Below are 22,081 nucleotides of genomic sequence, written 5' to 3' on the forward strand. Positions count from 1 at the left end.
ATGATGATGATGAACCTAGTACGACTAATATACTGACTATTAAATATATTTAAAGGAAAGTCCTTTCGCCCGGACTAAATGTTGATTTGTTGGTTTGTCCTTCAATCAGGCCGTAACGGAGCAACAACGGTTCGATTTTTGTTTGGATATAGTTAACTAGCTACTTTTTAACCCGGAAAACCAAAGGTTCCCATGGGACTTTTACAAAGCTAAATCCACGCGGACGAAGTCGTGGGCTTCAGCTAGTGAAGAATATATACACCTAAGAGAAAAGCAAAGTAACACGATGCTTTCAATTGAACTCTGTGAAATGTCATGAACTTGGAATTTAATAAATACTTGTTTAAAACTTCTAATGCTGCGGCTACATTAACAGGGCTCTCTCCGTCACTCGTTTCATACAATCGTAGTTCCAATTTCATTTGAATAATAAGCAACCAAAGTCCATGAAATTTTGCAGACATATTCTAGAAACTAATATCTGTGTCTGTGGTGTTTTAGATTTTTCTAAAAATATGTAGTTTTAAAATTACAGGGACTCAAAGATTTGTATTTTTCTTTAAAAAAAGGCCCAACTTTGTGCTCGTTTTTCTACCGCATATCCCGATTGCCATGTCAATTTGTCGCGTACTGTTATAGGTACCCATTGAAGTGTAGGTATCAAATATTTATTACAGGCTGCAGCAAAACTATTCACAGAACTTTTCATTCGCAAGTATTTCATAGGCTTCAATGCTTCGACTCAACTTATCGAAGAAGTGGAAAGTCATATAAAATATCTAGATTTTTCTCTACAAATATATAGGTATTTAATCTTGGAGCGAGAAACCTTTTTTATTGATAAAACTTACATTATAATATAATAATAGCTCATGTTCACGTAAATTTTTAAAAATTAAGTGGGAACTCTTCGATTCTTCAAAAAAAAAAATATAGCAGGAAAAGTAGTCTATATGTTTCTGTTCACTGTTTCTAAATAAAAGGCTGTGACGGACAGACAGACGGATAGATCGGAACTATAGGGATTCCTCGGTTTGCTTCCGCCTTAAATAACATGAAAATTTGATCCTACAAAACCTTTTATCACACTACTATTATAAAGGCAAAAGTTTGTGTGTATGTGTGTGTGTGTTTGTTACTCTTTCATCCAAAAAATATTCGACGGATTTTCGACCCTGGCATAACCCATAGGCTACTTTTCATCCCGGAAAATTAAAGAGTTCCTACGTGATTTTTAAAAACCTACATCCACGCGATGGGAGTCGCGGGCATCAGCTAGTTAAATCTATTTATTGGATTCATCGACGACACAAGTAGGTATCTAGGTAACTAAATCACTTACATCGCAATGCTACGATCCGTACTAGATATTATACTGTGTAATAAGCAAAACGTTTGCTGAAACAACTATAGTCAGGTTACTAAAGAGAATACAATCTCTAGTTTAGCTAACGATGCGTTTTAACCCGCATTTAAGCAAATAAAATAATTTGATTTGATTTGATTTGATTTAAATGAGAACATGTTTTGAGTACCTTCCTACCTACCAGTATGTAAAATGTACATAGAAATTGTTGAACAGGTTGTCACCAAGCAGCATACATATATCGATGCCAAACAGTGGTAGCCTTATTATAATTTAGTCTCCTTTTGATTGGGTTGATTGGATTCGATTCTGGGCACATACCTCTAGTTTTTAGAGTTATAGAAAACTGGCTGATGCCCGCGACTTCTTTCGCGTGGATGTAGGTTTTTTAAAAATCCCGTGGTAACTCTTTGATTTTCCGGGATATAAAGTAGCCTATGTGCTAATCCAGGGTATAATCTACAGTAATGTGTGTAATGTTTGAGGCCCACTGCTCTAGCGCGCAGCTCTTTTGAGCTCGTCTCTCCTCTCAGAATGAGAAGGGTTTAGGTCATAGTCTACTACGCTGGCCCAGTGCGGATTAGCAGACTTCGCATACCTTTGAGAACATTACGAAGAACTCTCAGGCATGCAGGTTTACCCAATGTTTTATTTCACCGTTAAAGCAAGTGATAATTATTTAATAGTTTTAAAAAAACGCACACTCTGGCCGTCTGTGTAGACTCTAATATCTCAGGGAATTTAGTACAGTCGTCCAGACGGATGTATGTGGCCGTAAATACACGTAAGGCCGCAATCGCCGCAAGCCTACACCCACCCAGCGATCGCCACAACTTCACCCACCAATCACCCATAATTCCACCCAGCAATGAGCAATCAATCCGGGCTTCCGTCCGTCCCGGCTTCATTAACAATTTTGATTACTTTGTATTTGTGTTGTCCGACTGTCGCCGATAGAAAATTAATAGGAAACTTTTCAATTGCTCAAGAAAATTAAGTTTCTGATGTGAGGGATTTGGCGCGAGCCGATAATTAAATGGGTAAAGCTTGAAACAAACAGAACGCGTTACGATACCGTGTCAAACGCTACCATCCTTTTTTTAAAGCAGCTAACTATTTATTGTACTCAAATTATCACCGATAACGGAGCAAGCATCGTTTTTTAGATTTTTCAAAACAAAATTCCGCAATCAATTTTAGATTTTTCACAGGCACATTTTTTTAAATAAAAGTATACTCCTGAAAAAAGGTATATTACATAATTGAAAACTGTGTAAAAGATATAAGAGCATGGAATTGACTCGCAGCTCGCTCCAACAACGCGCAAGACTGCAATATTTTAAGGCATAATATAAATCGGGTCTTTGAAAAGAGCAACTGCCGAGTTTCATCTTGGTGCTTCTCGGCATTCCAAACAGTGGTACCTAGGTGCATTTGAAGATTCAAAAGTACTTGTACAAATTAATTGAAAAAAAATGGAATTTTGGAATTCTCGTATTATTAATTATCTCGGCTTAACTTTTTAAGATTAAGTTTAGAAAAAGGGCAACAGGACGGAGTATCTAGAGGTGGTTATATAAGAAATACAGAAAAAACTGTAAAGTTTTAACTGTATGAACCGTTCTATTCGGAAGATTTATCTTGCAAATAAACTTGCGGTGTTAATGCTATGTGAACGGGTTTTAACTTCTTGCCGTACCGCGTTCTGTTTTTTCCAAGCCTTCACACGCTTCGGCATCGCTGCGCTAGTACTGTACCCGGTTTCCGATACCGGTACCCGGTTCCTGATACCCGGTTCTCAATACCCGGTATTCACGGCATTGAGCGGCGTCACACCGTAGACATAACAACATTAATTTGGAAAGGGAGGGAGCATGCTTTAATTTGCAAGAGCGTGTATTTTAATTAATTTATTATTATTATTTTACTGAAACTCCATACACGTGTGCGACGTGCCATGCTGGTGGCTATAAACTGCTTTTGAAATTATTAATTAACTAAATGTACCTACACTATTAAGTGGGCAGGCCACGTCTGCCGCAGAACTGATGGCCGCTGGAGCAGATGTGTTCTGGAGTGGAGTCCGCGTATCAGCAAGCGCAGAGTGGAACGATCTCCAAGTCGCTGGATTGACGACCGGGAAGTGGGTGGATGAGGAAAGCGGAGGATCGTATGTAGTAGCGCGCACTTGTGAAGGCTTACGCCCAGCAGTGAATTGTTACACTGTGGCCATGTACGGATTGACAGATTTCAACACAATTTTGAGAACATTATGGAGAACTCTCAGGCGTGTGTTTTAAACATATTTCCAGCCTAAAATATACTTAACACTAAAGCTTTATATGCAAACACTAAAGCAATTAAGACAACGTGTGAAATACGTGTAACAGCAACGTCGATTGTTAGGAGAACGCCATTGTCAGTTGAGAGAGCCAGTGTTCCCTCAAGATGGCATCGGCTATTGTGCCACTGTTTATACAATTATCTGATTTGACACGGCACTTGACTGTAATAATTAACCTCGGGACGTTGCAACTAAGTCCAGCCTTGCAGAATTCAGAGGCCAATAATAATTAATTACAATGATAGTAATTATAGAACGGTGATGTAGTTCAGGGAGCTGGGTCGTGTAAGTGAGCTACAATCTTTAGCCGTATAGTAATAAAATTATACGATTGTTGGCTGTGATCGTGTTTTAGCCATTTACCTTCCGAGGCAAACGATTTGATTTACCGTCAAAAACATCTTCAGTAGGATTTTGACAATTATTATCATTTTTAACCCCCGACCAAAAAAGAGGGGTGTTATAAGTTTAACGTGTCTATCTGTGTATCGGTCTGTGGCATCGTAGCTCCTAAACTAATGAACCGATTTTAATTTAGTTTTTTTTTGTTTGAAAAGTAGTATAATTGAGGGTGTTCTTAGCTATAATTCAAAAAAATCGGTTCAGACGTTTGAAAGTTATCAGCTCTTTTCTAGTTACAGTAACCTTCACTTGTCGGGGGTGTTATAAATTTTTAATTTACACGTCTTGTAAATTATATCATAGACATATTATATTACGGGTTACGTTAAAGTTTCATTTGAATAAATGTGTGATCAGCATTAAACTCTATTTTATTTCAAGATAATGTGATCAGAAAGTTGGTAAAAGCCCGCGAACATAGTTTCTCGCTGCCTCAACGCTGGCGTAACTTCTACTGGATGCTAGGGAGTTTAGGGGCATTAAAATTTTATAGAGATTACAATTTTATTCATGCTTACATAATATACCTTCCCACTTGAGTATTTAAATTATTTTGATGTCTTTAAAACTTTTAAAGTGACGTTTCCCTACTGGTAACCTTGCTGCCACCGTGCGAACTAGTTTTTAGGTGAAAACCGATTCAAGGTATACTTTTAATGAAACTGTCCTTCCAGAAAAGGCCGCAAGCATATCTTTAAAAAAATGCTGCAGACAACATTATAAAATCATAATGAAAGACGCTATATAGGTACTTACTTAATCGTGGGTATTTACAAAGTTTCATATATGTCATTAAGTTCTTTCTTAGTTACTGAGAACGCCTTGTTAACAATGAATAGGTACACGGAGAAAAGAAATTTTATAGCTCTTTAACTCGTAGAAAATTTTGAAGAGGTGTTTGACAAAAGTCGAAAGTTGGTAATTAAGGCTATGTCGCTCTTCTAGTATATCTATACAAAAGACCACATCAATAAAGATCTTCAAATATCCCAAAACAAATTGTTAAAAGTGTTAGTTCAACTCTTTCGCTTCCCGACTAAAGAACTACATTAAAAAAACTATCTGTAATAAATAACAAGTGAATTATACAAATACAAATCTTGCATACTAGTTAGGTAAATACCTATTCAGAGTCTATGTATCTACATACACAAATTACTTTTAAAAGAAAATCACTTTTAAATATTGTACATGACACAAACATAAACTGCAGTTGACTAAATAAATAAAATAAAAAAATATTTTACTTTCTATTTATAGACCTAAACTTTGATCTTTTGTTCCGTTGCAGCGTGATTGACAGACAAACAACAAATAAACTATTAAAATATTCCACAGGTTCTCGGTTTATACGTGTTCAGACTTTTTTTCACTATCCAAGCAGAAGACTAAGTATCTTCAAAAGAAAACTTCTATTAATTAAACAAGAGTAACTCCGTTTAGATTCCTTTCTAGAAGCACTTCACAATATGTCCGAAACGTAACTCCAACTTACTCGTAGGTCGTATACCAACATGCCAACCTTAGTTGATGTTATAATACAGATTTCAATGTGATGAAGTCCAGATATGAAATTATGTATCATAATATTAGAAGCTAGAGGCGAAGCCGAGGACTTCTAAAGTAATTTTGAAAGAACTAAGCGAAAAATAAGAAGAAAAATAAAAAATAATAAAAAAGGATCAAAACATATTTTTTTAAATTTAAGTATTAAAAATAATACAAATATCAATCAATGAAAATATTATATTATGTAGGTACGAGTGTCTACTCCATAGAAGCGTATGTGCTACAAAAATACAAGTGGCTATGCAGAAGCGAGAGGGTCCAAAGCGGAAATAAAGTTAAGAACCGTGACAAAGTCATAGAGTCGAGTGCGTTTGAACGAGCATCGTGTTCATCCGCCATGTTTAGCTATATGTGACTTTCTCCATATTGCTGCAGTCACAAATTGATATTTCTCGAAGCTCAAGTGCTTTCAAGCGTAGTATTGGCAGACTCCCCCAAAAGGTGGGCCGAAGGCACAAAACAAGTTACAAGGAGCCACTGGATTCATGTAGTTCAGAACGACGCGGCGTGGGGTGTGGACTATGGAAGTCCCTACAAGAGACCTATGTCCAACTATGGACCTCTATAAATTGATGACTACGAGGATAGCTTAGGCACAGTTGCATGACAGGCGGTTAAGTTACCTTACAGTTATCGCTGATTTTTGACCACCAATAAAAATCTAAGTGGTAGGTACTAACTACATGCTAACCTCGGAAAGTAAGTAAGAATAGCCTGTGGTACAGGGCTCTCTCTATAACGTAATCCTATACAAATGATAGTACGATGCGATGATCGTGAATAACATCAAATATGTATAAAAAAACCAAGATAGCGAACTTAACAATGGCCGCTGTTCTGTTCTCGGTAGGAACAGCATTCCGAACCAGTGGTAGATTATTTTGACGATTCGAAAGCACTTGTAAAAGTTTACTTGAATAAAAATGATTTGAATTTGAATTTGAATTTGCCGCCACGCAAATTATTTTTTTTAAGTAAGTACCTACGTTGTATGGTATGGTACGGAACCCTTTGTGTGCGAATCCAATTTGCGCTTGACAGGGTTGTCTTATTCCGGGAAAACAAAAGGTTCCGGAAATTTTAAATAACTTAGTGTAGCTATAAAAATTTAATATTAGTTAATCTAGGAAGAATTTTTAATATCTGAAGAGTAGACTTTACCTATAATTCAGTTAAAACCTAGATAAAAGATTTATTAAATTAAGTAGATACGCACGTAGTTTTAAAGGGTTCCCTACATTAAAAGGAAAAAGGAACCCTTATAGGATAACTGCGTTGTGAGTCTGTCTTGCAGTCTGTCTGTTAGTTTTTGATTTATCATGCAAAATGCCCGAATTGTCGTGAAAAAATTCCCGAGTACGGAACCCTTGGTGCGCGAGACTCACACTTAACCGGTTTTTTTATATTTTTTTTTTAAGTCAACTAAGGAAAACTAAGATATACTTTAATAGTATCAACCCAGGCAGTAAGAAATCTGTAAGCACAAAGATGTGTTATTAGGTTACTATCCCGCTTGACTTACTGAAACTTTGACTTCAAAACTTTAGTTATTAGAATGTATATGAATGTACGAAATTCAGCTTCACAATTCTTAATTTTATACCCTCGAGACAACTTTCGTATAAATTTCCTATAAAGGCTAGCGCACATTGCTGTCGCGGCGGGCCGTCGCATATGGCATTGCAAAATTCAGCCAAAGCACGTCATCACGGTGTGGCCGCCTATCAGAGCGATGGTTCATACAAAATGTACGAAAGCAATACAAGGTTTTGCAATGCAAGGCGTTGTGGTGCGGTCCGCCCTTATGTGTGCAAGCTTTTAGGGTGTGAAAAGATGAGCGACGTAGTCTTCGCAACAGTTTCATCTGCCACGTACGTACTACGCACACGTATTGGCACCTATTAGCAGATGAAAAGTTGCTTGTGTGAGTGCACCCTAAGATTACCTCTAAAGAACCTCGCATGAGCGGTTTGGAACAGTGAAAAAAGTTTCGTTTAGGCAGCCACTAGATGATCAATTTTATATTCTTCTGACATTAGATAAATCTGCAAAATAGGAACTCCCTCCGACCTCCCTGGAGGTCCCGCGCTCGATTCCAGGAAGGGTTTAGAAATTTATAATTTCTAAATTTCTAGTCTGGGAGGCTTTGGCCGTGGCTAGTGTCACCCTACCGGCCAAGATTTAGCGTTGCGGTACGATGCCGTGCACCAACCAAAGGGGTGGGTATGGGTTTGATTAAAACTGTCGTACCTACCCCTTCCAGATTAGCCCGCTTCCATCTTACACTGTATCATCGCTTACCACCAGGTGAGATTGCAGTCAAGTGCTAACTTGTATCTGAACAAGTGTAAATTAAAAAATTATAACAACCCCGACAAGTGAAGGTTACAGTAACTAGTAAAAGAGCTGATAACTTTCAAACGAATGAACTGATTTTCTTGGATTATAGCTAAGTATACTCTTAAGCCACCTTTCAAACAAAAAAAACTAAATTAAAATCGGTTCATTAGTTTAGGAGCTACGATGCCATAGACAGATACACAGATACATACGTCAAACTTATAACACCCCCGCTTTTTGGATCGGGGGTTAATAAAATAAAACAAAAAACTGATCATGCGTGGACTGTAGGAGGAGAACACAGACAATAAATTTTGGATCTACTAAAAATTACGAAATATTAAAATTAATTTCTGATTTTTTTTTATCTGTGGCACCAACAACAGATAAATGCATTTCTTTCTTACTTTCAAATAATGACATGGCAGTAACTCTGCCCGTGTGAATGAGGCTTATATATTCATACTTCTTTAGAAGTAATTAATTTTTTAATCAACACCCTGAATTAGGCGCGTTTAAGAAAGTCGGGAGCAGTTTTACAACTCTTATTAAATTCAACCTCAAAACCTCTACCTACTTCAATGTGGTTCCTTAGACGCCCGGTGCTTTTAAGTTCGTCTCTATTAATTAAATAATTTCACGACAACTTTGTTGTGACCTTAAAATATAAATATAACTAGCTGATGCCCGCGCTGATGTTTACGTGGATATAGGTTTTAAAAATCCCGTGGGAACTCTTTAATTTTCCGGAATAAAAAGTAGCCTATGTAATAATAATTAGTCCAAAGTCTAATCTATCTCCATTCTAAATTTCAGCCAAATCTGTCTGGTAGGTTTTCCGTGAAAGAGTAACAAACATACACACATACACACAAACTTTAACCTTTAGGTATAATATTGTACGTACGTGTGGAACTGTTCTGTTAAAATAAAAAAAGAAGGGCTTTTGTGAAAATCCAAAGATTAATTAATAAATCATAAGAATAAATTATAATAATCTGAAGAGATTGCGGGCAGTTCCTGCCTTTTTATAAGTTTTGCAATACAAATCCTTACGAACTAGATTAAAGAGCGAAGCGAGCGCAAATTTTTCATTTAATTTAACAGAGACGATTCATATTATTTCTTATATATTATTTCTTAGGTACTTAGGACCTCGAACTAAAGAGTGACGCGTGGTAGAAAGAAAAGGCGGAGTACACTGCTTCCTTACGGAAGGATCAGCAAGAATATTGATTGTTAGCATTTTTCAAGCGCCAAGGATGTCGCCTTTGAGATAAAACAAGAATAGAAGAAGAATCAAGGTTTAATTTCGAAGTTCCAACTATCTTTTTCATAAAATATTAGTAAGTGGGAGGAAATGGTGTATGACTCGCGTGGTGGCAAATAATAATGATTTGTGGTCGGCCGTACTTACTAAGGATCGTTTAAATCACAGAATTCAAAATGGGTATAGAAGTGGTAAATAGTTGTGATAACCTAGAGATTGACACTTCAGCCTCCTATTCGAATCGGGAGTTCGAGTTCTGTCCTTGACTCTGTCCGGTACTCACCGCTGATTTCCCGAAAATGTGTGCGTTTTAAGCAATTAAATATCACCTGCTGTAAAAGTGAACGATGATTTCTTAAGGAATCCAGCATGCATGAGAGTTCTTAACAATGTTCTCAAAAGTGTGTGAAGTCTGCCAACCCGTATCTTGCCAGCCACCTTTTTGACGACCTCCTTGGCGGAGTGGTAAGCGCAGTGGTTTCATTAGTGGGATGTCCCGGGTTCGATTCCCGGCAGGGGTTTAGAATTTTATAATTTCTATATTTCTGGTCTGGTGAGCGGCTTTGGCCGTGGCTAGTTACCACCCGACTGGCAAAGCCGTGCCGCCAAGCGATTTCGCGTTCCGGTACGATGCCGTGTAGAAACCAAAGTTTAGGTTTAATAAAAAACTGCCATATCCCTTCTAGCTTAGCCCGCTTCCATCTTATATTGCATCATCACTTACCACCAGGTGGGATTGCAGTCAAGGGCTAACTTGTATCTGAATTAAATTAAAACCTTTTTACTAGATAATATCCGTCTCCGTGATCCACGCTATGCCTGTCTAAATGAATGATGCCCGCGACGTCATAATGTACGTCAATTCAGCTTTTTTAACATTCCCGTGGGAACTCTGTAATTTTCCGGGACAAAATTTTCAAAGACGGTTTTAAACTTTGTCAAATCGTTTAAATGAATGGCTCGTGAAAAGGAAGGTGACAGACAGACACACTTTCGCTTTTATAGTATTAGTCTGGATTGCTTGTACTCCAAATAAATGTTTTTCTCTTCATCTTCTATTAAGTTATTTACAATTCTGCGGCCTAGATGCATAGTGCGATATAATGTACGGGAATGCTTAAATTATTTACATGATCGCGGAAAAGTGTTCCGTGCTTACGAGGTTCGCCGCGTATGAAACGGTGAGGGCATTTTTCTTTTTTTAGAAGTCCGTCGTAAAATAAGGATTTATATATATTTTCTTCCAATCCATCTATCTGTCTGTGTGTTATAGCCATTTTTAAATGACAGTCCAAAAAAAGGAGTGTTATGTTTTCAGTGTTCATGTATGTATGTGATTTTCGAATAAATAAAGAAACAAACACAATTTTGCAAATATTATAATACTAGCTGATGCCCGCGACTTCGTCCGCGTGGATTTAGGTTTTCAAAGATCCCGTGGGAACTGTTTGATTTTCCGGGATAAAAAGTTGTCTATGTCAATTACAGGGCCGCAAGCTACCTCGGTACCACATACGAGTACATACAAATCGGTTAAGCGGTTGGGTTTTTGGGAATCCCGTGGGAACTGTTTGATTTTCTGTGATAAAAAGTAGCATATGCTTGTCCCCGGGATGTAAGCTAACCATGTACCAAATTTCGTCAGAAATGGTTAAACTGATGGGCCGTGAAAAGGTAGCAGACAGACAGACAGACAGACACACTTTCGCATTTATAATAATTTATTAAGTAGATAAGGATAAACAAACAAATCAATAAAGTACAAACCAAAAGTGAATAATGTGGATAGGCATGGGGGATTCCTACTTCCTTGGAAGGGCCCTCTATGAAGCTTTTACGGAACTGGCCTGGAAAGTTCCTATACTTAGCTAGTTCCAGTGAGGAAGTAAGCTAGTAGGTACGGCGGCGTCTCCTTGCTCTACCACATTTACGTCATTAGATCGCTATGCTAAGGCAGGCGTTCAGGCAGATTCGGTGAATTCAATTTAGAACTCATTAACAAACGCGACTTACGTAATCAATAAATTATTTAGAAATAGGAACCTATCGGGAAAGACTAATGAACCTACGTACTAACAATCGTAAAAAGGCGGTATATTTAATAAATCCATACTAATATTATAAATGCGAAAGTGTGTCCGTCTGTCTGTCTGTCTACGTTTTCACGGCCCAACCGCTGAACCGATTTTAATGAAATTTGGTACAGACTTGGGGTACATCCCGGGGAAGGACATAGGCTACTTTCATTCTTCATAGGCATCCTCTAGTAAATATATAAAACGTTTATTTTCAGTATTGAGTACTTATTGGCCTTGGATGAATTAATTATTACATATATTTATTTACTGGCGCAAGTACCTATTATACAATTTTAAAATGTTGCAAGATCAAGAACTGGCTATCCTAGCTAGATTTTTAGATCTGTGTAGATGACCAGCCCTCTCCCTAGGTTCAACACAAAGTAACTTATTACGTGATGATGATGCCCGCGGCTTCACCCGCGTGGATTTAGGGTTTTTGAAATCCTGTGGGGACTCTTTAATTTTCCGGGATAAAAGTTGCCTAATTCCGTCTCCGGGATGGAAGCTATCTCTGTACCGAATTTCGTCAAATCGGTTAAACAGATGCGACGTGAAAAGCTAGCAGACAGGCAGACAGACACACTTTCACATTTATAATATTACACTCTTAGCTTATTACACTTTTCGAACGGATCTCTAATTTTTCTAAAATAAAATACAGTTCCGTAGTTCCAGAGATTACTTCCTACAAACTAACGTACAAACTGTACCTCTTTATAATATTAGTATAGATTGGTGTAGCTTGATCTGCATAGATTTGGGTTTTTAAAAAACCCCTAGGAACTCTTTGATTTTCCGAGATAAAAAGTAGCCTTTCCAGGTCTTTACCTAAATAATATATGCATCCAAATATTCATGTCTTTATATTGCCCCGTTTCGGCTTGATTGAACGACAAATAATAAACGAACACACTTTATAATATTACTAATAATATTTACTTAGTAAGTTTTATATATTACTAGCTGATGCCCGCGACTTCGTCCGCGTGGATTTGAACTCTTTGACTTTCCGGGATAAAAAGTAGCATATGTGCTAATTCAGGATATTATCTGTCTCCATTCAGCCAAATTTGTGCAGTACTTTTTACGCATGTGTAAATTAAAAAATAATAACACCCCCGACAAGTGAAGGTTGCAGTAAGTAACTAGAAAAGAGCTGATAACTTTCAAACGGCTGAACCGATTTTCTTGGATTATAGCTAAGAACACTGTCTATCAAGCCACCTTTCAAACGAAAAAAACTAAATTAAAATCGGTTCATTAGTTTAGGAGCTACGATGCACAGACAGATACACAGATACGTTAAACTTATAACACCCCTCTTTTTGGGTCGGGGGTTAGGATACAGTAACAAACATACACACAAACTTTCGCCTTTATAATATTAGTGTGATTCAGAGAAGAGATACCTAAGTAGGTAGGTAAGTACAAATAAATAAGTAGGTCAGCTAAAAACGTGAGTTAGGCAAACAGCAATTTGATTGTCAAATAACGTGCTCAGTGTATAGTTTAGTAGGTATAAAAGTACCGTTATCTTTTACTTGAACGTCCTTTCCAGCGGTTTCAAACCGGATTTGAACTCCGGTCACCGGTACAACTAAATACTTCGCTCGCAAAAATACTATTAACATAGATAACCATAACGTAAATGAATTTTCCTGTTTGCGGGTACAACGTGTTATTTCAAAAACTTGATATTTGAGAAGAACAGATTTTGCAACGGGTGTAAATTGGTTTCTATCGAGTTTAGAAGGATGGTGTGTCTGTGGAATTAACCGTCCAGTATCATAGACTAAAAAACAATATGAATTGAATGTATTATTTACGATAAATACTAAATAGGTTTGAACATTGTTAGTTAAAAATTACGCTTTTTTAAAACAATACGTTGTAGTCGCAAACAGGGGAATTATTATTAAAATCTTCTTTAAAATTATCTTTTCCGATGTTATTCGCAACTTTTAGTTCCTTTTACTCTATAAAGAAACCATATAAATAGAATAGGAAACCAAGTTTTTGAAATCAATTAAAATATAATAAAGAAATCATCATAAACTATAAAAAAATCACATTATGTTTTTTCGCAATAGTTTTATTAGTAGTTCAATAGGTTCTACCTCAAAAACAATAGAGTTAGTAAGTATAGCGAGTGTAACGAGAAGTTTTTTTCAAGTTCTTTTTTTTCTCATCATAGAACCGAATTATACACGTACACCTTGAGAATAATTGACCTGTTAGTGAAACGTCACATAACATTTAAGCATTTCTTAAAAATTAAGTTGATACATGACATTAGGCAATACTTGACGTCAACGTACGTGATGTACAAAAAGCAGGTCAATTAATATTTGATGTGCTGTCGAATCTTCAGTAGCGTTATTTTAGCAGTAGTTATTTAATTTTATCAAAACTTTTCCGATATGAAATGAAATGAAATTTGGTTACAACTTACATATAACTTTCCTAGTCCTTGCCCCTAAACTAAGAAAGCACGCATCGTAAAGGCCAGTGCCGTCCCAAGATAGGAGTAAAAGTAATCAGGTAGGTACCAATATAATAGGTGCACATACTTTATATATCATTAATCATATATAATGTCATGGTCAAACTTAATTTAAGCCTTGTTGTAAAGGACGTACCTGGAGTCGAACTTTTTCCCATCATCAAGCGTGCCCGTATAGTGCATGGTGAGCATATCGCCATTTTTCGACTTGGCGGTGCATCCTTCTGGCACGCTGACGACTTCAACCTTAAGTTCGGTGACCTCAGGGCTCGCGAACGTGGCTCCGGCGATTGCCAACAATGCAAGCACGCATCGCAACGTCATTTTGAACTTACGAAAAGTTAACTTAGGAAAATGGGTTCTCTAGAGACGTGCGCTCGACGCGTCTGTTCGGTTTGAACTGAGCGGCAAGGCAACAACTGTGAACTGAGTTGGTTTTGAGTTGGAAACACTTTGCTGGTCCGTTGGTTTTCCATGAGTCTGATAAGTTGATAACCCAATATCACCCTCTCGCTCCGACGCTTCCTATCCATATACAGTGTGTTTGTTTTCAGGTACGGGGTAATTTCAACCGCAAGAAAAACTTTAAGTAAATTATTGAAGCGATAAAGCCTTTGCTGACATAACAATCAAAATTATAAAAAGAAGTTCCCAAGTTCAAACAAGATAGCTTGTCTAAACTTCAGTGTTATTTTTTTCGCTGTACGTAATGACCGGAACATAAAAAAAGTCACGGTTTATTGTATATCCATAACATGGAATGGATATTGGATTATCTAATATCTATAAAATAGTAATCTATAATATCAATAATATCTAATAATAGAATAGAGTATATTTTTATTCAAGTAAACTTTGACAGGTGTTTTGAATCGTCAAAATAATTTACTGTTTCGGAATATTTCTGATGCTTTGACGGTGAAGGAAAACATCGTGAGATAACCTACATGCCAGAAAGTTTTCAATACTTAGTGGGTCTGTGATAGGTTAATCATGTTGACCAACGAAGGGGGTTCATACAACAAATCTATCTAAGATTGCTCCCTGCGACATTCATTTTTGTCAAACGATGACAGGTGTAGAGCATCCTGTATATAAGAGTGAGACGGGTATATTTCTGTCAGTTCAGCGCCTGCAGGTTTGACCGCTTCGCGATCGCCACGCAAGAGATGACGTGATTTTGTTCGGTCAACGTGTACTATTTACACAAAACTCAGTTAGGAAAACAATTAGGGCGATTACGCACTCATCCGATCCGAGTCCGTGAAAATACGTTCCGAAGTAGTCGTAGAACTATTTGTATGGTAGCTTACGGACTAGATCCGACTTCCGTCATACGATTTATCTCCGTTATCCGTGAGAATATCTCGGATGTGCCTCGGATTCAAATCAGATGTATGACATAGACATGTATGTCAAAGATGTTCACTGAATAGCTTGGATTTGGATCAGAGTTCAGATTAGAACGTAAGCAATATCCAAGTTCGGTCCGAGTTTTTCATATCCGTATATTCACGGACTCGGATGGGATGAGTGCGTTACCAGCCTTAGGTTGGTTTTGATAACAACTTTTTATTGTTTTTATGTATGTTATTACTTTGTAAAAAACATAATTATGAATATCAAGGTTCTTAAGTTTTTATATACCTGATTGCATTTGTCTTATTCCAATACTAGCGACACGCCCGGCTTCGCTCAAGTGCAATTTACTATAATAGGAGAAAATAAAAAGTGTATTGAGATTTTCATACATAAATACATAGGCTGCACTAAAAATATCGGGAATGGAATATTTCCACTGTCCCTGTCATATTAAAATCTTTTTAATTGAAAACTCCTTGGTTTTAAAAATCGAATACCATTTATTTATTTAAAAAAAGATTCTCGGTCTTTTCACAATGTCTTGTCAAACTTGTTTAGTCGTTGAGAAAATGGAATTGACTCGAGAAAATTCTAGAGAGATGATTTATTATGACTTTCGAAGTGGTTTAACACAAAAATAGTGTGTTGACCGGATGATTTCTGCATTTGGTGATGAAGCCCCATCTAAAACCACAATTTATCGCTGGTTTGCTGAATTTCAACGTGGACGTGTCAAGCTCAGTGATGATCCCCGTCAAGGTCGTCCAAAAACTGCAGTCACCCAAGAAAACGTTGATGCTGTGCGTAAGCTGATTGAGGAAGATCGACATGTGACATACCGCGAAATTCAGGCAACTTTAGACATTGGCATGAGTCAAATACAAATAATCTTGCATGAACAATTAGGTGTAAAAAAGTTGTTTTCCCGATGGATACCGCATAAGTGAAGAGCAAAAAGCGGCTCGCGTTACTTGGTGCGTCAGAACTCTCGAAAGATTCCACGCAGGATCCTCAAATGCTGTATACAACATCGTATCAGGTGACGAATCCTGGATACGCGTACGAACCCGAAACAAAAAACCAGTCACGAGTTTGGGTGTTCGAAAATGAGTTAAAGCCAACAAAAATTGTTCGTTCACGAAGTGTTGCAAAAAAATGGTGGCCACGTTTGTCTCCAAAACCGGCCATGTTGCGACTATTCCTCTTGAGGGACAAAGAACGGTTAATGCAGAATGGTATGCTAGCATTTGTTTGCCACAGGTCGTTTCTGAACTCCGTAAAGAGAACTGCAACCGCCGCATCATCCTCCATCACGACAATGCGAGTTCTCACACCGCGCACAGAACAAAAGAGTTTTTAGAGCAAGAAAACATAGAATTATTAGACCATCCGCCGTACAGCCCCGACCTAAGCCCTAATGATTTCTGTACTATCCCTAAAATAAAGAATACATTGCGTGGTCAGAGATTTTCATCACCTGAAGAAGCTGTGGACGCCTACAAAACGGCCATTTTGAAGACCCCAACTTCCGAATGGAATGGTTGCTTCAATATTGGTTCCATCGTATGAAAAAATGTGTCAAATTTCGCGGAGAATACTTCGAAAAGCAATAAATACATTTTTAAATAGTAATGTTGTGTCACTTCCTTGATTCCCGAAATTTTCAGTGCCGCCCTCGTACCAACCTTTCAATGGACTTTTCCGGTGGATTAAAAAAAAAATACTTTCATATAAACTGATCCTGGTTGTATCTATATCCAGCGGTGGGTGTCTTTCGAATGATGAGGATAAATGCCCGCGACTTCGTCCGCTTTAATTTGTCTCTTCTCGTTCTGAAAGGAAACCCGTCCTCAGTAGTGAGCCAGCGAAGGGTTGATATGATGATGATGATGATTAATGTCTATTGTTCTGACTTCTGTACGATTAATTACAATTTATGAACAACTTTTGTTGTGCAATTTTTCCTTGACTCGATATTGTACCAAAGGTAAGAGAATGGCGGACCAGTATTTTCACAACCTTGTTTATTTCCGATGGTTGTTTACTGTAGGATAAGTTAAGTACTTCTAAGTACCTATATTTTATAACACTAGATGTTTCTGCGATAGCCCAGAGGTGAAGACGACCGCCTCCTAATCGGGCGATCGGGGGTTCGATCCCGGGCAACTTCTCTAACTTTTCGGAGTTACCTTGATGTGAACACATGCTCAATCCAGCACCTGCCCACTAGTGACCATGGATCTCCTCTCAGAATAAGAAGGGCTTTGGCCATATTGTACCACGCTGGTCATTGCGAATTGGCTTTCACACTCCTTTGAAAAAACTATGAAGAACTCTTAGGCATAGGTACAGATTTCACAAACTAGGATACACGATATTTAAGGATCCTGAAATACCCTGGGCGTTTCTGGAAAAAACCGGCCAAGTGCGAGTCAGACTCGCGCACTGAGGTCTCCATAAGTACTACAGTCCTCTTTTTCGGCATTTTGCGCGATAAATCAAAAACTTTTATGCGTAAAAATATATAAAAATCTGTTTAGAATGTACAGGTAAAGTCTTTTCACATCATACCCCATTTGGTATATGTATTAGGTACTTAATCTTACTTTGAAAGTTGAAAATACTAATTATTTATTCATAAACACTTTTTTTTGTGATGTAACCACAAATTCAATTCACTACCTACCTGCTAAATTTTATGATTCTAGGTCAACGGGAAGTACCCTATAGGTTTCTTAACACCTATAGGGTACACACCTATAGGTTAGACATGATAAACAAACAGACAACAAAGTGATCCTATAAGGGTTCCTTTTTTCCTTTTGAGGTACGGAGCCCTAAAATGTAACTATAATATCACCCGATCAAAAGTTTATTCGTTGCAAGATTTTTGCTGTCATCATTGGCATGTGATTGTTTTTTTACTCTACAACTAGCTGATGCCCGCGACTTCGTTCCCGTGGATATAGGCTTTTAAAAATCACGTGGGAACTCATTAATTTTCCGGGATAAAAAGTAGCCTGTGTGTTAATCCAGGGTATAACCTATTTCCAATCCAAATTGCAGCCAAATCCGTCCATGTAGTTTTTGCGTGAAAGAGTAACAAACATCCATAGATCCATCCATCCATACATACAAACTTTCGCGTTTATAAGATAAGTAGAATAGTAATGATGTGACGACTTGATGAGACCACGCTAATTTCTACTTCTATACGTGTTTAGATTAGAGACATGTTAGAAAGCATGTGATAGTTACGTGAACGACTCTTACACCTAATTCATAGACATGATAGAGCTTCTTTAGAGCACAACTCAAACAACATTGTGTCATAACATAATATTCAACTTTTATGGGCATCATAGGTGGGGTTATCATTGATCCGAGTTTTGCACGCTATACAATGCGGGTTTGAAAAATACTGATTTACTAAAACTACAAGATAAGGCAAATGGTCATTGGCATTGGCATTGGATAATTGCTAAGTTTTTTCTAGCGTTCTGTTTACACCCTGTAGGTACCAAAAAAATCATAGCGTAGCACCGGTGGGAGATATGAAATATGAAGACAAAAAAAAATTGGTTTCAAACTCCAACGTGACAACCCTGCAAACAGCTGATCGTAAAAAATCTATAAACTTGTAGGACCGTTTGTACTTTGCCAAGTAGAGACAACGGCGATGGATTGATGATGATCGCTGGGTTTTACACACATCCGTATCTTGGCCATGTAGTACCTTCATATCTGATGGAAAGGCACCGTAACGATACTGTGACGTTTACTTACCTACTACTACTAATTACTTACCTATCTAACTTCAAAAATCAGGTTGCAACTCTTATCTAAATAATCACACTAATATTATAAAGGCGAAAGTTTGTATGTGTGTATGTGTGTGTGTATGTTTGTTACTCCTTCACGCAAAAACTACTGGACGGATTGGGCTGAAATTTAGAATGGAGATAGATTATACTCTGGATTAGCACATAGGCTAATTTTTATCCCGGAAAATCAAAGAGTTCCCACGGGATTTTTAAAAAACTACATCAGCTAGTTAAGTAATAAGGAAGGAGTACCAAGTAGATAGTTTCAGTCAATGGTTGACTTCCTTTGAATTGAAATTCCCTTTGGTATTTCCTGGCACAGTTGTAGGAACCTGGATCTCTAATAAGACTCACTGTTGCGTTAAAGGTAGTTTTAAACGCAACACTGGGTCTTCTAGTTGCTCTAGGATCTATATGTAGCCATCTATCCAAGTTTATCCGTTGTATTTATTTGTGCATCCATTTTGGGTCTTGCATTCGTTCCTATAATCCTTACACTTTAGTATTTCTAAGGTAAACAAGCCCTCTAAAATGCTCTAAAGCGCTTTATACGCAGCTCATATGAACTTTTTAACGAAATGACAATGAAATTATGATACAAGGGAAGTACCTAAATCAAAAAGGTCAAAACGCCAGACAAATCGTGTCGCTTACACGTTTCTTCGCCTTGTTTATCTTTTAAGCTTACTAAGGAAAACGAATACTAAGCAATTTTTTTATTTTTTTTATTTAAACAGAATGGCTCTGATATATTATGTCAGAGTCTTTTTCTAAGCAATATAATAAATGTGAAGCTTGTTTGTCTTTGACCATTTTGTCTTTGCGCACTCATGTAAGAGGACGTCCTTCGCAGCACTCACTTGGTTTATCCATCTCATGGGCGATTTGTCATGTGTTCTTAGACTCTGGTTCCCTCTACTCTTCCTTGAACTACTAGATCCTGAATTGAGCGGATATCGTCGCGATATGTATGACCCTAGCAAAAGTAAGTGAGCTCCTACAGTGAAGGAAAGACGCTTCTGCAGGGTATTCCATGCCGATAATGTGGTAGATACATCAGCGACATAGGGACATGATCGAGTACCATCTATTGTAACATTATTATTAAGTTGTACCTGCTCCGGTAGAAAGCTTAGTATTTTTTGCTCTCGAAACTCTTACTGCGCTTAAACTCGATAGATAAGATTAATAGTTGAACTCAAGAGTAAGGATAGTTTATACTGTGCCACCATGCCATTGTCCGTTGTCATCGCTATATCGGCATATTATATTTTCGGCGTGAACCAAGAGTTCAAATTAGAAAGTAGGTACGCGGCGAAAGCAAACCTACCTAATCGCACTAACACAGAGAAGTACCTGGTAGAGCGGCTAAACAATAAACCCGACCACTACCCGCCAACGGTAAATAGATAGCGATAGATGTACTAAAATTGTTACTCGATACAACAGTAAAAAAAAATTTTTGGAGACCCCAATTTTTTTTGAATGTAACATCTGTCAGGTCGATTTTTTCGTATAAAATCTAGATGTCACCCGAACCATATTTAACTAATCAATTAACACCTCATCTATCAAAATCAGCCTCGTAATTTTGGCGCTATGCTGGAACACACAGAATCTGACACAAACATACATACATAGACTGCTAAAATCATAATTCTTGCTTTTGGCATACAATAAGAGAATGCAATGTGATTAAAATCGTAAGTACTCGTGCACAATCATTCGAAAATTCTAGCACTAACTGGTTTTCTATCCAGCGGGAAATAATCAGCATTAAATAACGGCAATACAGACCTAATACTAAGACTTAAAAGGACTAAGCCTTTTGAGCTAGTGAAGTATTAGTGAAAGTGTAGTGCTAGTGCAATTCAAAGAACACAAGAACAAAGTGAAAGTATAGTGCTAGTGCAAAAAGAACAAAGTGTCTGCTAATAGAAACTCTTAATCATAAACTAAGATAGTCAATGGACCAAGATGGAGAAAAAAAAAATTGAATAACGGACGCTCTTTGAAACCAATTAGCTCCTTTTCTTTCGACTTTTACCCTATCTATTACCAAGATAACTTTAAATATCTCAGCTAAAGAGAGATATCAAAAGAATTAAAATCACACACAATCCCTCACATATATGAGTTTATGACCCGTGTTAGTTTCACTTATGGACGCAAATTATATCTTTTGGGTGTCAATAGAGACAGATAATAGACGCAGTGAATATTAACTATGGCTTTCTATTTTAGCATCGTTTTGCATACAGCACTCCACATGTGTTTTGTGCCTTGGTTGTGCCATATTTTTAGGGTTCCGTACCTCAAAAGGAGAAACGGAACCCTTATAGGAACACTTTGTTGTCTGTCTGTCCGTCCGTATGTTTGTAAAAAAAACCTATAGGGTACTTCCCGTTGATCTAGAATCATGAAGTTTGGCAGGTAAGTAGGTTTTATAGCATAAGTAAAGGAAAAAATCCGAAAACCGTGAATTTGTGGCTAAATCACAAAAAAAATTGTGTTCATGAATATTTTTTATTTATATATATTAATAATATTAATTATTAGTATTTTCAATTTACAAAGTCAGATAACTATTACCAAGTGGAGTATCATATGAAAGGGATTAACATTTTAAAACATATTACAGACTATTTATTTTTGTGCATAACAGTTTATGATTTATCGTGTAAAATGTCGAATAAATACCCGAGTACGGAACCCTGGGTGTGCGAGTCTGACTCGCACTTGGCCGGATTTTTTTTATTTTATTTTTAATTTTAAAGTTTTCTTTATTGATATCTAGTTGTCACATTGTATGGTTCAGAATGTTGGGCGGTAAAAGGGAAGGATGAAAGACGAGTAGGTACATGCAACCGAAATGCGAATGTTGAGATGGATGTGTGGTTTGACAAGAATGGATATGATTTAAAGGAATGAATATATAAGGGGAAGTTTAAAAGTAGCACCAGTGGTAGAAAAGATGAGGGGTAATAGGCTGGCATGGTATGGGCATGTAATGCGGAGGG

The 22,081-nt window shown here is 37.3% G+C and overlaps 1 protein-coding gene across 2 annotated transcripts in view; it reads right to left on the reverse strand.

Annotated features, from left to right (window-relative positions):
• The window catches only part of LOC123880711 (FK506-binding protein 2), a 55,466-nt gene extending 41,152 nt beyond the window's left edge, over window positions 1-14,314 (reverse strand). For both annotated transcript variants that reach the window (XR_006799316.1, XM_045928998.1), the window contains exon 1: window positions 14,012-14,314. Coding sequence is in view for 1 of the 2 variants with exons in the window: in XM_045928998.1 (XP_045784954.1) it covers window positions 14,012-14,199 (188 nt within the window). In the remaining variant the exon portion in view is untranslated. The remainder of the gene's footprint in view (window positions 1-14,011) is intronic.
• Window positions 14,315-22,081: the final 7,767 nt, after the last annotated feature.

The sequence above is a fragment of the Maniola jurtina genome, chromosome Z, assembly GCF_905333055.1.
Source record: "Maniola jurtina chromosome Z, ilManJurt1.1, whole genome shotgun sequence".
Lineage (NCBI taxonomy): Eukaryota > Metazoa > Arthropoda > Insecta > Lepidoptera > Nymphalidae > Maniola > Maniola jurtina.